Here is a 14,020-nt window from a genome sequence, read left to right as displayed (position 1 = left end):
AAGTTAACAAGTTTTATAAAGTTAGTACAAAACACTTCAGAGGCACAAACACTCCAGAACAGGCAGAAAAATGCAGACATGACAATATCCTGTTTTCTCAGTCTTCATTTGGTTCATAGCTGCCCACAAAAAAGGCTCTTTATATTTTTAAAAAGCTGTCTGGCCCTGATAGACAGGAAGCTGCAAACATAACCAGTTATCTTCAAGTATTTAATCATTCTGGCTCCACACAGGAACATTGTTGAATGTTATAGCCATTTATATCAATTACTCTACAAACCCCAAGGAAATATAATCAAAATTTTACCTGTGTATAATACAGGTAAGTATCATATTGCTATCAATATGTTATCAGATACCTAGAGGCAAAATTACCTTTCCTGTGGTTTTACCAACCACAGCTGGTGGCTTATAACTCAGATCTCTGATGATAGAAAGATAATTTCCTCTTACATCAAACCAATGTTCTGTTTTATAGCATGTATTTGAAAGTGCAAATCTAATAAATGCTTTACTAAAAGTAATTTCATAGCTAAACCCAGGTGACCAGTATAAGATAAAATAGTAATTCTTTAGAATTTGCATTAAAGATATAAAGCCCAGTAGTGTCCAGAAGGTCTATTTTTGGGTCAGTATTTCTAATGGTTGTCTGAGGAACTTATCCAATTTGAGAAGTTCATCAGACATCTTCTTTAAAAGAAGTTAGATTTTGTGGGGTAGGCAAATCCTATGATTGATGACAGTATTTCACAAGCAATACATGTAATATTTTGGATATCCCTTTCAAACTTGGCACTGTGTCTTGGTTGATTTTTTTTTCTCGTGTCAGGAGCGACTTGAGAAACTGCAAGTCGCTTCTGGTGTGAAAGAATTTGCCATCTGCAAATTTTTGCATCTGGGATGCCAGGATGTTGTTGTTGGGTTTTTTTGTTTTGTTTTGTTTTGGTGTTTTATCATCCCTGTGGGAGGCTTCTCTCATGTCCCCTCATGAGGAGCTGGAGCTGATAGAGGGAGCTCATCCGCGCTCTCCCCGGATTCGAACCTGCGACTTGTTGGTCTTCAGTCCTGCTGGCACAGGGATTTAACCCACTGTGCCACCAGGGGCTCCTTGTTTTGGTTGATGATACTATCAAAAATATCTGTGATGGATGCAAAACATTATTATTTTGGCCAATTTATTTGCACTTTCCATGCAATCAATTAGAAATATATGCCCTAAATATAGTGCTGTGACATTTCTTCAGTTTGGCTTCCCAGGAGATTTCAGTCTCCAAACTATCAAGGTCAGCCTGAAATAATGACTTCTCAGTTCTTCCCAACTCTTTGTGGAGATAATGTCAGCTATGAAGTAGTGCTGTATTTAAAGATGTCCACTATGTCATGTGCTGTAATCTGAGGAAAACAATGCCTTTGGTGATGGAGGCTTTCTAGGCAGAGCAGTTAAGATTTTGGGGAAAGGTAACGTTGAATATGCCGATTTGGTAAGATTGTAATGAAACACGTAGCAATTTATGTTGATGAGTAGTCCTGTCAACCTTGGTGCATCTTCCCTGCATGATCTGATTCATGTGTCAGTATTAGGGCTGTGCAAAATTTTGTTTGTGCCTCGTTTGCCATTTCTATTTTGTAAGATTTGTACATATGACTCAATATTAAGAAATGCGAAGGGCGCCCATGCAGAAAGGTTAAGATTCAAAACACTGACCTATGACTTTTGGAAGAGTTATGTAAGTCTTGTTAATGGATCCAAGTCTCCATCTCGGGCACCACTTCTCCCTCAAAAGGGCTGGGTTTGGTTCCCCTAAAGAGCCCTGAGGACGGTGGTGAAGCTGGAGTGGAGGGAGAAGCCCCACTTATTTCCCAAATGGGCATCGAGGGGGGCCTGGTGCTGGTGGGAGGAAAGGATGTCTGGCTGAATGGCCGAGCAAGGAAGAAGCCCCTCCAGCACATGGTGAGCCCAGGAAGAGACAAGCAGAGGCCATCACATTGAGGCTTTAATGCAGGAAGGGAGCAGAACTATAAGAAATGTAGTTTACGGTAGGGCCTTTGGAATTCTCTGGCACAAGAGTCTTTGCCTTCCCAAACTGCATTTCTCAGAATTCTGCTTACTGCCTCCTCCTCCTCCTCCTCCATGAATGTTTTTGTGTTCCTTCTCTAAAGGGATTTCGAGATAAAAGGGGATTGTTGGGAGTTGAACGAACCCTGTTATGACTATTATTATTTCAAAGGCTGGATCTATTGAAAGTACGTTGACTGTGCTTTTCCTGTCTGGCAGAAGGGGGTTGGACTGGATGGCCACTGGGGTCTTCCAATGAAATAGAATCATAGAATCAAAGAGTTGGAAGAGACCTCATGGGCCATCCAGTCCAACCCCCTGCAAGAAGCAGGAATATTGCATTCAAATCACCCCTGACAGTTAAGTTTATGTTGGTTAAAATTCCCTAAAAATCTGTGGATGTACAAATATTTCTGAAACTTGGGGGGAATGATACCCTGGTTATGTTGTGTCATATTGAAAATAAAAACTCAAAGAGATAGCTTTTATAGTTTTGTTTAAATGTTGTTCATAAAAAAACTTTTTAAAAATTCCAAAAATTAGTGGATGTGTGAAATGTTCTGAAACTTGGGGGCAGGTAACAGTGGTAAATGTGTTCTACTGTTGTAGCAAGTTTCATCTCGATAGATCTAAAATGAGGGAGAAAGGAGCCTCAGAAGCTTCCCCACTTGCACAATTACATAACGAAAAAGTAATAAAAGTAACAAACATTTCATTATATCCTTATAGTTACCATAAGAACGTTTTAGAAACACTTTAGAAACAATCCCACACTAATTTAGTAATGAGTATTGTAACTTTTTTTATTGATCGCACAGGCCTAGTGAGTATATCCTTGGTGATTTGTAAACTTCCTCATACCTAACGTTTGCCACATGCAGTTATAGAGCTGGTAACAAATAATGTATTTTTAACTGATAGTTGCTACAAATTTGACTTTCCAGCATATAGTTCCCTGGAGTCCCCGTCAAAGATCTCATCTACACTGCCATATAAAATCTACATTATCTGGTTTGAACTTGATTATATAGCAGTGTAGACTAATTTAATCCATTTCAAACCAGATAATCTGAATTTTATATGGCACTGTAGATGTGGCCAAAAATGCCAGTGATTGTGTCAGTGTAGGGCACAGCATTGGGAGATTGCTACCTTGTTGAAGGCTTTTGGTCTAGACACTCTGTCCTGCATGTCATTTGAAACACTATAGCATCTCATTATGAAGATTAAATGTGGAAAGTTCTTTTCAAAATGTGCATCATATTTGTTTTCCTACAGTTACATCACCAACAGTGGTCAGTAGTATTCAATTTCATAGAAACGTCTAGTTTTTGTATTAAAAATAGACTCTTTGGACTTCATAAGAAAATACTTTGGTCCTTGGATGCAAACTAAGTGTAATTTCTCCACCATGTGCATTTTAACAGGTTGATATTCTTATCATTTAAATGTATTTTGTCAATGATTGTGAAAAAAGTGTTGAAGACTTGAAGTGCTGCAGAAGACGTGGGAGCCCAAACAGGCTCAAATGAAGATCTGATAGGACTTGGCTGCATAAACAGAAGAGGCCATTCATGGTTTTATCCAGGCCAGGGATATGGAACATGTGAACCTCCAGATGCTCTCAGCCAGTGTTCTGGGATAATAGGAGTTGGTCTGTAGGTTCCCCAACCCTGGTCAATAAACATCACTAGAAGCGTTGGTTGTTATCCAGGGATCAGTGCAATGAGTTCCAAAAAGGGACTTGGGCATTTTAACTTCTTGAAACAGAACCATTCTTGGCTGCATCATCAGTGGTCTTTGAAAGTTAGAAAGCATTATAAGACTGGATGCATAATGTAAAGGTTGGGGTGTTGTTTGAAAATAAGGTTTTAAAACTCAATAATGCATTTGGGCATTATTACAAAGGCCTGAGACGGATTGTGACCTAAAAGATTTCAGGTCAGACTACTCCTGTATGTTCTAAATGTTCATATGCAACCTGGAGGGCATTTTAAATGTTTAATGCATTCAGATTATTTAACTTGTTTTTACAATATGGACTCTGCTGTGTGATCACAGCCAAGAAGCATTCCATGAATGTACAAATAACAATTAGTTTGAGAATATAATATGTGACAATATTTTGATGCATGCAATTCTGTTTTCAAATGTGAATGTATGTCTACTGCCATGACAGTCCAGGGATGAAAGTACATAGTTTTCCCAAGATAGTTGCATCCCTGTGAGATTGTAAGACAGAGAATTCCAATTCTTGTGAGGTGACAGAAAGATTTCCTTCATGTTGACAGAATGTACTAGCATAGGTCTGGACACTTTTATCTAGAATTAAAGTGCAAAAGCACTGAAGTGGGCTATAATTGTTCATCTCTGGGGCTTATAGGCTGATTCTTTTTCAGTACATAGCTTTAGAAAAGCTTTACTGGTGGATAAATACTGTCATGTATGTAGTTACTTTAAGGGATATAATTTGCCTGCTGGTAACATTTATTCTTTTCCTTTTGTACCAGGGCCCCTTGAACAGTGAATCTTCCAATCAGAGTTTGTGCAGTGTGGGTTCTCTAAGTGACAAGGAGTTGGAGGTAACTGAGACTTAAGCTTCCTTGACAACTAAACAATCTTGAGCTTGTCTTCTTGAGGATACAGTAGAAACCATGGGAGAGAGAGATTTTCCTGCTTTCATTAGAAAATAATGAATCTAAGTGGAGTTGTGTGACTTGTTCACCTGGTGAAAACCAGTTCACAGGAAAGCTTACTCTTTGACAGACCTTTTGCTTCATTAGTTACATAACCTTGCATCTTATGCTATTTTGAATTGTAGACAAGATTACAGTTAAGACCACAAGATTGTCATACTCTTGCATCTGTATGAAACAGATGATCCTTTACAGGAGGACAAAAGAAGTGTGCTTAATTCTTCACTGTAGCAAATCAAATTATCAATTTTTATTAGTGATAATAAGCTCTTTAATGATTGGATAATTTATTGGTGATATGAACTATTTGTATATTGCCACAGTTTTGGCTAGTGTATTATGCAATTTCATATATAAGTCGAGGGTAGGTGTTGGGGCCAAAATTTGGAATTTTGATGTGACCTATGGTAAGGTCACATCATAATAGCTATCAATACCATTTCCCTCTCCAGGCATTAAAAAAAAAAGCTAGAAGCAGAGCCACAGCATAGAAGTGTGTGTGCTGGGGTGGGAATGTCAGGGTTTCTTATAGGTTCACCCAAGGATGGCCCAAACTCTCACCTTTTCCCAGCCTACTCAGAGAAGGGGATAGTACCTTTTTGATAAGAGATTAGGTATAATACTCACATTGACCCGTGGATAAACCAGTCCATTTTTTTGTGTGCGGGTATTTTGACTAAAATTTCTAGACCTACACATTAGACTATTGGGTACATATAATTAAATATTTTGCTGTAATACTTGATGTTAGAGAGAGACAGTGGCTCCAGAGTAGAAATAGGGAAATGAGGAAGCCTCTTGTTAACAATATTTTTTAAAAACATGTTGAAACTTTGCAGATAAACATATTTTTATTAACAGTGTTCTGAAATACTGGGATTTCTGGGAAATATTGATTTGGGATTATTTTTTTTTGTCCTCTTCCTTATAAGACTCCTGAAAAAAAACAGAATGACCAGCGCAGCAGGAAGAGGAAAGGAGAACCCTTTGAAACTAGTCAAGGTAGGCTCTCTAATTAGGTTTTCCAAAAAGTACTGAGTCTCATTTGCTTAGAGCAGTGGTTCTCAACCTGTGGATCCCCAGATGTTTTGGTCTTCAACTCCCAGAAATACTAACAGCTGATAAACTGGCTGGGATTTCTGGGAATTGTAGGCTACCTGGCAACCCACAGGTTGAGAATCACTGGCTTAGAGGAAGTGTTGGGCAACATGGTCTCTTAGACTTTGAAAAATAACCTTTCCTCCAGAGACTTTTGTTGTCCCCATTTTAAGAAAAAAGATTTTAGTCCTGCAGTATGCTTATTGTGACACTCATCTTCCTTTTTTTTCTCTGTATGTGCATACCATATTAGGGTCTTCTCAGAGTTTGGAAAAGCTGGAAATTCCAGTCAGTCCCGTCCCAGAACTGGAATAAATGTACACTCTGGCAGAGGATTTCTGAAAGTTTGAATCCAAAAATAACTTTTCATGCTCTGTATCTGGCTTTCCAGCACTCATACAACAAAATGTGAACTGATAGCACATCTGTTATGTAATTTTCAAGATAATTTATACCCTTCAGCATGTACATGTAGAAAACATATAATGAAGCAGTCTTTCCTCTCTTGTCGAAAGCAGCATTGTGCAAAATGTTAAATTAGAAGTAAGTACAGTCTGGGCCATATTCATCCAGTAGGGGCAGTCCCCAAATTACAAACATCCAACTTACAGATAGTTAAGAACAGGGATGAAAAAACAGAAAGTGAGAGAAATGTACCCCTCTGAAGAGAAATTCACTCCTGAAAGAGTTATCATAAGGAAAAGGTGTCTCCTCTGAAGCTTTCTCGCCAATCTTTGTTTCGGCAACAAACCTATATTTTTAAAATCCAGTTATCACAGGGACAGAAAGTAAGATGAAAACTTCTGAATGGGCACAGACAAGTAAACAAACACCATAGGGGTGTTAACCCTTCCCTAGGCTATCTATCTGTCTATCGAGAGAGAGAGAGAGAGAGAGAGATAAAATTACACTTAAAATGTAACTATTCCAATTTGCATACACATTTAACGGAAGAACAAACTTACAGAACCTATCTTGTTCATAACTTGGGGACTGCCTGCATCAACCTTTCTTTCAAACATGGAAACCCAATAAGTGACTTCGAGCAAGTCCTCTTTTCAAAGGACGGCAATGGCAAACACCCCCTGAACAAATCTTGCTAATAAACCCCTATGATAAGATTATGATGATTACAATACAAATATTTAATTTGTATCCTCCTCTCTTTAAAGATTATCTCATGGGCATGCTGAAAGAGATTGGTCTTTAAGGTTTTAAATGCAGTAAATGCATCCAACTGTCAGATTCTTCCAACAGGTTGAAATAAGTGGGAAAACACTTCAAGGTACCCTACTAACAAGTGGCAGATCACTCAGAACTGTGAGCTTCCTTTAAAACTGATCCTTGTCTACAGAAACTATTCATAGACCCCACTAAAGGTGGGATGAATGATGTAGATTTCACATACTTTATGATGACTATAATTAGTGCTACCTGAAAGAAGTCTAAAATACTATTGTGTATGAATCCTTGAGACGTACGATTCTTCTAAAACAGGTGGGCAACTACAAAGGAGGGAAGCCACACTTGCACAATAGGAAGTTGTGCCCTATTGGTTTTCATTTCTTTTTTTGGTTGATTTTTCTTCCTTTTTTGTTGTTTTTAAGGCATGCAGTGTTTTGGGAGGGTTGAGGGATCAAAAATCACCTGATTTTTATTTTTATTAGGACAATCTGGGGAAAGGCCATCGGAGGATTAAGCACATAGGGTGGACTTCCTCACTCTTCGTTTAAATTAAGCAGGCATACTCAACAATTTTCAATTCCTTTCAAACAGTTTTGAACAAATAATTTGACTCTTTAGCTTATTCAAATATTTGAGATTGTTTTAGTGTGACATGACTGGTAACTTTGTTGTTTTTTTCCAGGCAAAATCACTGCAAGGGGACACAAAATTAGTGATTATTTTGAGGTAAGCTAAGAGAAAATAAGTTATTTGATTACCTCTTTGTGTACATTCAGTCAGAAGGATTTATTTACTTTCTCTCCCATCTCTTTTCCTAGTTTGCTGGGGGAAGTGGTCCAGGAACGAGTCCTGGAAGAAGCGTACCGCCTGTTGCACGCTCATCACCACAGCATTCCTTATCCAATCCGTTACCTGTAAGCATTTACCTGAAGGAGAGCCTGTGGTCTCTGTGTGAACAATGTTGCATCCTAAAATGTCTTTGCTTATTTATTTATACCGTATTTCTTCAATTCTAAGACACCATCAATTGTAAGATGCACCCTAATTTCAATACCACCACAACCACCACAAATACATAAGAGATAATTGCGATTCTAAGATGCACCCCATTTTTAGAAATGTTTATTTTGATGTTTTGTCATACGTCTGATATAACAGGCTTCATTTTTAATTTAATTTTAGTTGTTAAGTCATAATTTGCATTTACATGTTGGGTTGCTAAATTTTGTTACTATGGATGTATTGTTATATTCGGACATTGGATGTTTGCCTTTTATCTTTGAAATCCGCCCTGAGTCCCTCCAGGGAGATAGGGCGGAATAGAAATAAAGTAGTAGTAGTAGTAGTAGTAGTAGTAGTAGTAGTAGTAGTATATAGAAAAAAATTGCATCTTAGAATTGAAGAAATACAGTATTTGCTTTTCCAGCACATGCTTTTGGCTCTTAGCTGCTGAGCAAAGCTTAGAAACATAAGCAGTGGTTCAGATGCTCTAGGGAAAGTGTATGTTTTCCAGTATGAGGTGATAGAACCTGGATCTCAACGCTTGCCAGACGAGATCAAGACTCCCCAGACTTCCCTTCTTGTGATATCCCAAAGGATAAATTGACTTACACAAAAGTCTCTATGAATGTGAATGCACCTTTTAAATAGGTAGCAGCTCGAATATATAATAGCAAATATTAGCTTCTGGAACACCATTGTTGCCTACAGCTTCCATAATGTGTTTTCTTTGCTATCAAACACATTTGAGAATACTGTCTACGTGTGTGAAACTAGGTGGTCGATAGTGCACAAGGGCATAGGCTTGCAAAGCTGTACCTCTGTTAATGCAGTAAATGTGTTACAGGGTATTACTTTAACATAAAAATTAATATCAGAGGCAGACATAACAGAAAGAAATAGAAATAGGTCCCTACGCCACAAAAAGAATAGCTCAGTATTTTGCAGGAGATGTTTTATTCAAACAGCATGTGAAATCAGACACTTCAGCTAAATGTTTCATAAAGACATTTTGATCCTAAATACTATCTGAAGTTGTCTTCCAAAATATATCCACATGCTTCTATCAGCATCTGCTTTCCTTGTGATTCAGTTTTGGTGTCCATACTCAACAGATCTTTTTTTAGCATACTGGGATTGGCTGGTGAGGCAGTCTTAATTGCTCTCCCCTTTTCTCTCTCTCTCTCTTTTTATTATTATTTTGCTGTTCATATATGCTATTTAATGGGTTCTGGAGCTAGATGCTGTTACCTTGCCTGTTTTAGGCTGGCACGCCCACCTGTATAGGCTCAGCTATATAGGCACCTGTATAGGCTCAGCTGTATAGGCACGCCCACCTGTATAGGCTCAGAGTAGAATTTCATTCTTTTCAATGCTCAAATTTTTATTGTACCGTTTAGTACAGACACACCACTGAAACCTGACATGGAAAGTTTGTTTTTCCAGCTCTTTTTCTCCATCTTCAGTATTTCAGTGCTGTAAAAATACCTTGCAGCTAGGCAAAGAAAACGAGGGGAGAAAGGGGGGATTGGAGAGGTTTTGTAAAAAGAAGCTTCATTCTCAGAGGTTTCATTAAATGTAGTATGACTATAATAAGATGTAGCAAGAACTATTGTTATAGAAATGTTAGATCTAGTTCAGTGGTTGCCAACCTTTTATTGACCAGGGATCACTTGACCAGGAACCACTTTCCAACGTTCGTACCAAAAGGGTTACAAATCAGTTTTTGGGGGGTTTTTTTCAATATAATCTTTATTGAAATTTTTGACAATAATATATTAAAAGAAAAAAATGATAGATAGGTAAAAATTAGATAGAAGAAGGGAAAAGAAAGAGAATGATGTCTGTGTGCACACACACACATAAACACACACACACACACACACATTGTTTCACGAATCAACTTTAGATTCGGTTTGGATTCAGAAAATTGCATTGGTAGACCACATCAGCTCTAGTTTCTGATTCGGAAGATATGCCATGGTCAGCGACAGGGAAGGAGTGGCAGGCGGTGCGAAAGGAGTGGGAAAAAAATAAAATAAAATAAATAAAGTGGATGGAGTCTTGCGGACCAGATTTTCATCCACGGCCCACAGGTTAAGAACCACTGGTCTAGTTGAAAGTTTGTTGGAAGGTGCAATGATTTGAGGAGATAGGAGGGGTTATAAATAAAGCATCATCATCATCATTATTATTACTGCATTTTAAAGAGCATCAGCCTTGGTACGTCCTTTTATTATCGCTATTCTTAATTTTGGCCATATTATCTAGTCGTCTTAGATTTTTACTTAGTAAGATCTTGGAACACTGATACAAATAAATGTCCCAAATTTGCAACTGCTGTTTTTTTTAAGGCAACAAGACCTATAGGGAACTTATCCATCCTAGAAAAAGCAATTGACTACAATCTTCATAAGCTTTCTGCAGCTTGGTCACTAAAACAATTCTTATTTGTCAGTCTATCTCTGTCTATACTTTTCAAATTCCTTAAAAGTGCTGAAAATATATTTTACAGTTTGTTCAGTCAGGAAGACTAAAGAACCTTGTTTCCTTGTTACACTGTACTATTATAGTTCTATATTTCACTTTAACTACCAGGAGTTCTGGGATTTGTATGATAGTGAAGCCCACAAGCTTTCTGACTGAGAATTCTAATTGTCACCCAACTGCAAATGCCAGGATTCCATAGGACATTGCAATGGCAGTTAAAGTGGAATAGACCACTATTCATGGTATAGTATGATAAGGATAATTCATCACATCCTCATGCTGCACATCTAATTTCTACAAAGCATAGTATTGTCAATAAGCCAGTCTATCCATCTAAATACTCTGGCAGGTTCAAGGTCCTGGGTTGTACTATCAATCTGTTACAGAGAGATAGGACATCCTTGATAGTTAATGCAAAGGTTTCTCTATATCTCTTTCCAGTTCTTGTGAGAGTTTGCTAGATCTAGTCAGAAGTGGGAATAGAACAGAACAGGCAGTGTTCTAAATATGTTTCATTCTTGTGAGTTTGATTATTCATGTTAATACTCCAGCAAGAAATGCAAGGAAACTTAAACAGAGAAATTCAAAAGAAAATAAAAGATGACAATCAACCCTCCATTTTTTAAAAAAAACAAACAGTGCTTTACTTGGCACTGTTGGGTTTTTTTTCTAAATACAGACAAAGTAATGATGGTGAGGAAGAACCATGTTGTAGGTGTGTATCCGGTATAGATAAACTATGTTTAAACAGTATGGTGTAGAAATGTCTTATTGTAACCCCTGTCCTCTCATGACTCATTTTCAATGTATACTTAGCCTAGAGAAGAGACAGTGGTGACAGGATAATAATAATAATAATAATAATAATAATAATAATAATAACAACAACAACAACAACAACAACAACAATACATCATACAGTCCTAGACACTTGGGAAGTGTCCAATGTGTGATCCAATACAACAGTCAGCAGAGTGTCTGCTATGGACTCATCTTGTTGTGTTTCTAATAATAATAATAAACAACAACAACAATAATACATCATACAGTCCTAGACACTTGGGAAGCGTCCAACGTGTGATCCAATACAACAGTCAGCAGAGTGTCTGCTATGGACTCATATTGTTGTGTTTCTAATAATAATAAACAACAACAACAACAACAACAACACATTTATTACCCAGCTTGAGGCAGGGTACAAGATTGTTAAAACAAAGAGATAAAACACTGTTAAAATGCAAGATACACAAAGTTAAGATGCAGATTAAAAATAAGATAGCATTCTTCAAATACATTAAAAGTCTTACTTTGTGCTGTTTCAGCAAACATGACAAAATCTATTCAGAGAGTAGATTTCAGTTGAACATGAAGAGAAACATCTTAACGGTACTTTCATTTTGACACCGGAACAAAGGTTTTTCCCTCAAAAGCACACCAAAAGAACAGCAGTCTCAGATAAGGTTTGCTGCTACACCATATTTTTATCACATCCCCAAAGGTGCAAAGATATGAAAAAAAATTTCATCTGTCTTTGGAAGAAAAGAGCTTTCTGAAATCATATATACTTGTGTATAAGTTGACCTCGTGTATTACTCAAGGACAGATTTTGGAGCCAAAATTGTGGGACTTGTTGTGAGTCATGGATAAGTTGAAGGTTATTCTGCGGAGATGGAAAGAGGCCAGTGCCACCTCAGGCCGTGACTATCATAACCATTTTCCTGCCCAGATATTTTTAAAAAGCCAGAAGCAACATTGCAATGGAGAGAGTAGAGGAAGTCAGTGCTTGATTTGGGTTCTTCTGGGACAGACTGAGCTCTTGCCTTTTGTCATTCTATTCAGAGAATTCAGAGAAGGAGGTGGCTCCTTTTTCTTTCTTTCTTTCTTCCTTTTTTTTTTTTTTTGATAAAGTTAAGGTACAGGAATTACATTGACCCAAGTCAACCCAGTTTCTTTTTTTTCTTTTTCTTTTTGTATATTGATTTTTATTGACATAATTTAGAATTACATGTAAAGTGGGGGAATATTGTAAAGAAGATAGAAAAGTAGGAAAAGAGCTGAGATGTAAAATTACAAGTTGTGTATATCTATATATATATATAAATAAAAAAGTGGGGGGGGGGAGAAAAAGAAACTCACTAGTTTCTGTAATGAAAAATAAGTAAGGTCTCACCCAGAAGAACATGGGGGGTGGGGGTGGGGAGGTAGGACTTCCATCTATTCTCTGAAGATCTTTTGCAAACTTTAACAACTATAATGTTAAGAATAGCTTCCTTTTTTAAGTTCTTTTCTTACAACATTTTACTCCATTCAAAAGATGATCTCTATTTTCCGTTGTTTAAAATAGTTTTTTACTAAGTCCCAGTTTGTATGCTTCTTTGGAGTTCCTGATAAAAGAATCTATGATTAAGTGGGCACAAAATGTAGGCCATCAAATACAACTGAACCAGTGGGAGAAAATCTGGAATCAAAAAATTAAATATACCTATTCCTACAACCTAAAAGAAAATTTACTTAAAATGATTCACAGATGGTATATTACACCCCAAAAAAATTCAACATTTTATAAAAATGCCTCTAATAAATGTTGGAAATGCAAACAGCAAATAGGATCTTTCTTCCATACTTGGTGGTCCTGCCCAGAAGTCAAAGAATTTTAGAACATGATACACAACAACATACAAAAGATTCTAAAAGTACAGATAAAAAAGGAACCAGAGTTCTTTCTGCTTGGAATGCTTGATTTTGAAGGAGAATAAAATATGGATATAATCTTCAATTACCTATCCACCGCAGCCCGAATTGTGTATGCTAAGACTTGGAGACAAAAGGAAATACCTCAAAGAGAAGACTGGCAAAATAAAATATTGGAAATAACGAATATGGACGAATTAACGTATTGGTTATCGACGAAGTCAACCCAGTTTCTTGAGATGAATTTTTGATTAAAATTTCTAGACTTATACATGAATATATATTGTAATAATATTACTTTTTATAGCTAGATTCAGACTGCCTTGCTTCTGCTAGCTTTTTCCAAGCTGCTTCTTTCATTGATGCATGGATTGGTTTTCTTGTTTTCTCCACCCCAAATTGGCTTTCCCCTCCATCAAAGCATCTTACATTTTCTTTAAATGTGTTACAGCGGCGAATGGAGCAGCCGCTTTATGGGGTAGAGAGCAGCGCAGCCAAGGAACTGCAGGAGGAGCATTCTGCTCTGCCAACGCTGGTGTCGGCGATGCTAGCAAAGCAGCGGCTAGAGGGCGAGCAACTGGCCCAGAGGGGTACAAGCCTCTGTTTTCCATTTACTTCGGTGAGCATGGTCTCATAATTGACCAAACTCAGGAGGAGTTGAATTATTCTGATCCAGGTGGACTGTCTGAAACTCCCCACTGCTGTCACATTTATATTGGAATTTGTTTTCTTTCTGTTTCTTAATAATCTAGTCGGTGGTGGTTACAGCTATTGAACAGTGGATAGCAAAACCAAATAAAGATTT

At 37.4% G+C, this 14,020-nt stretch overlaps 1 protein-coding gene across 2 annotated transcripts in view; it reads left to right on the top strand.

The window, feature by feature from the left end:
• Positions 1 to 14,020, top strand: part of TLK2 (tousled like kinase 2) — a 62,831-nt gene that overhangs the window by 17,173 nt on the left and 31,638 nt on the right. For both annotated transcript variants that reach the window (XM_060781159.2, XM_067470079.1), the window contains exons 3-7: positions 4,567 to 4,638; positions 5,685 to 5,754; positions 7,718 to 7,761; positions 7,854 to 7,949; positions 13,667 to 13,834. In XM_060781159.2, coding sequence (XP_060637142.1) covers positions 4,567 to 4,638; positions 5,685 to 5,754; positions 7,718 to 7,761; positions 7,854 to 7,949; positions 13,667 to 13,834 — 450 coding nt within the window. The remainder of the gene's footprint in view (positions 1 to 4,566; positions 4,639 to 5,684; positions 5,755 to 7,717; positions 7,762 to 7,853; positions 7,950 to 13,666; positions 13,835 to 14,020) is intronic.

The sequence above is a fragment of the Anolis sagrei genome, chromosome 6, assembly GCF_037176765.1.
Source record: "Anolis sagrei isolate rAnoSag1 chromosome 6, rAnoSag1.mat, whole genome shotgun sequence".
Classification (NCBI taxonomy): domain Eukaryota; kingdom Metazoa; phylum Chordata; class Lepidosauria; order Squamata; family Dactyloidae; genus Anolis; species Anolis sagrei.
This window is presented reverse-complemented; position numbering and strand designations above follow the sequence as displayed.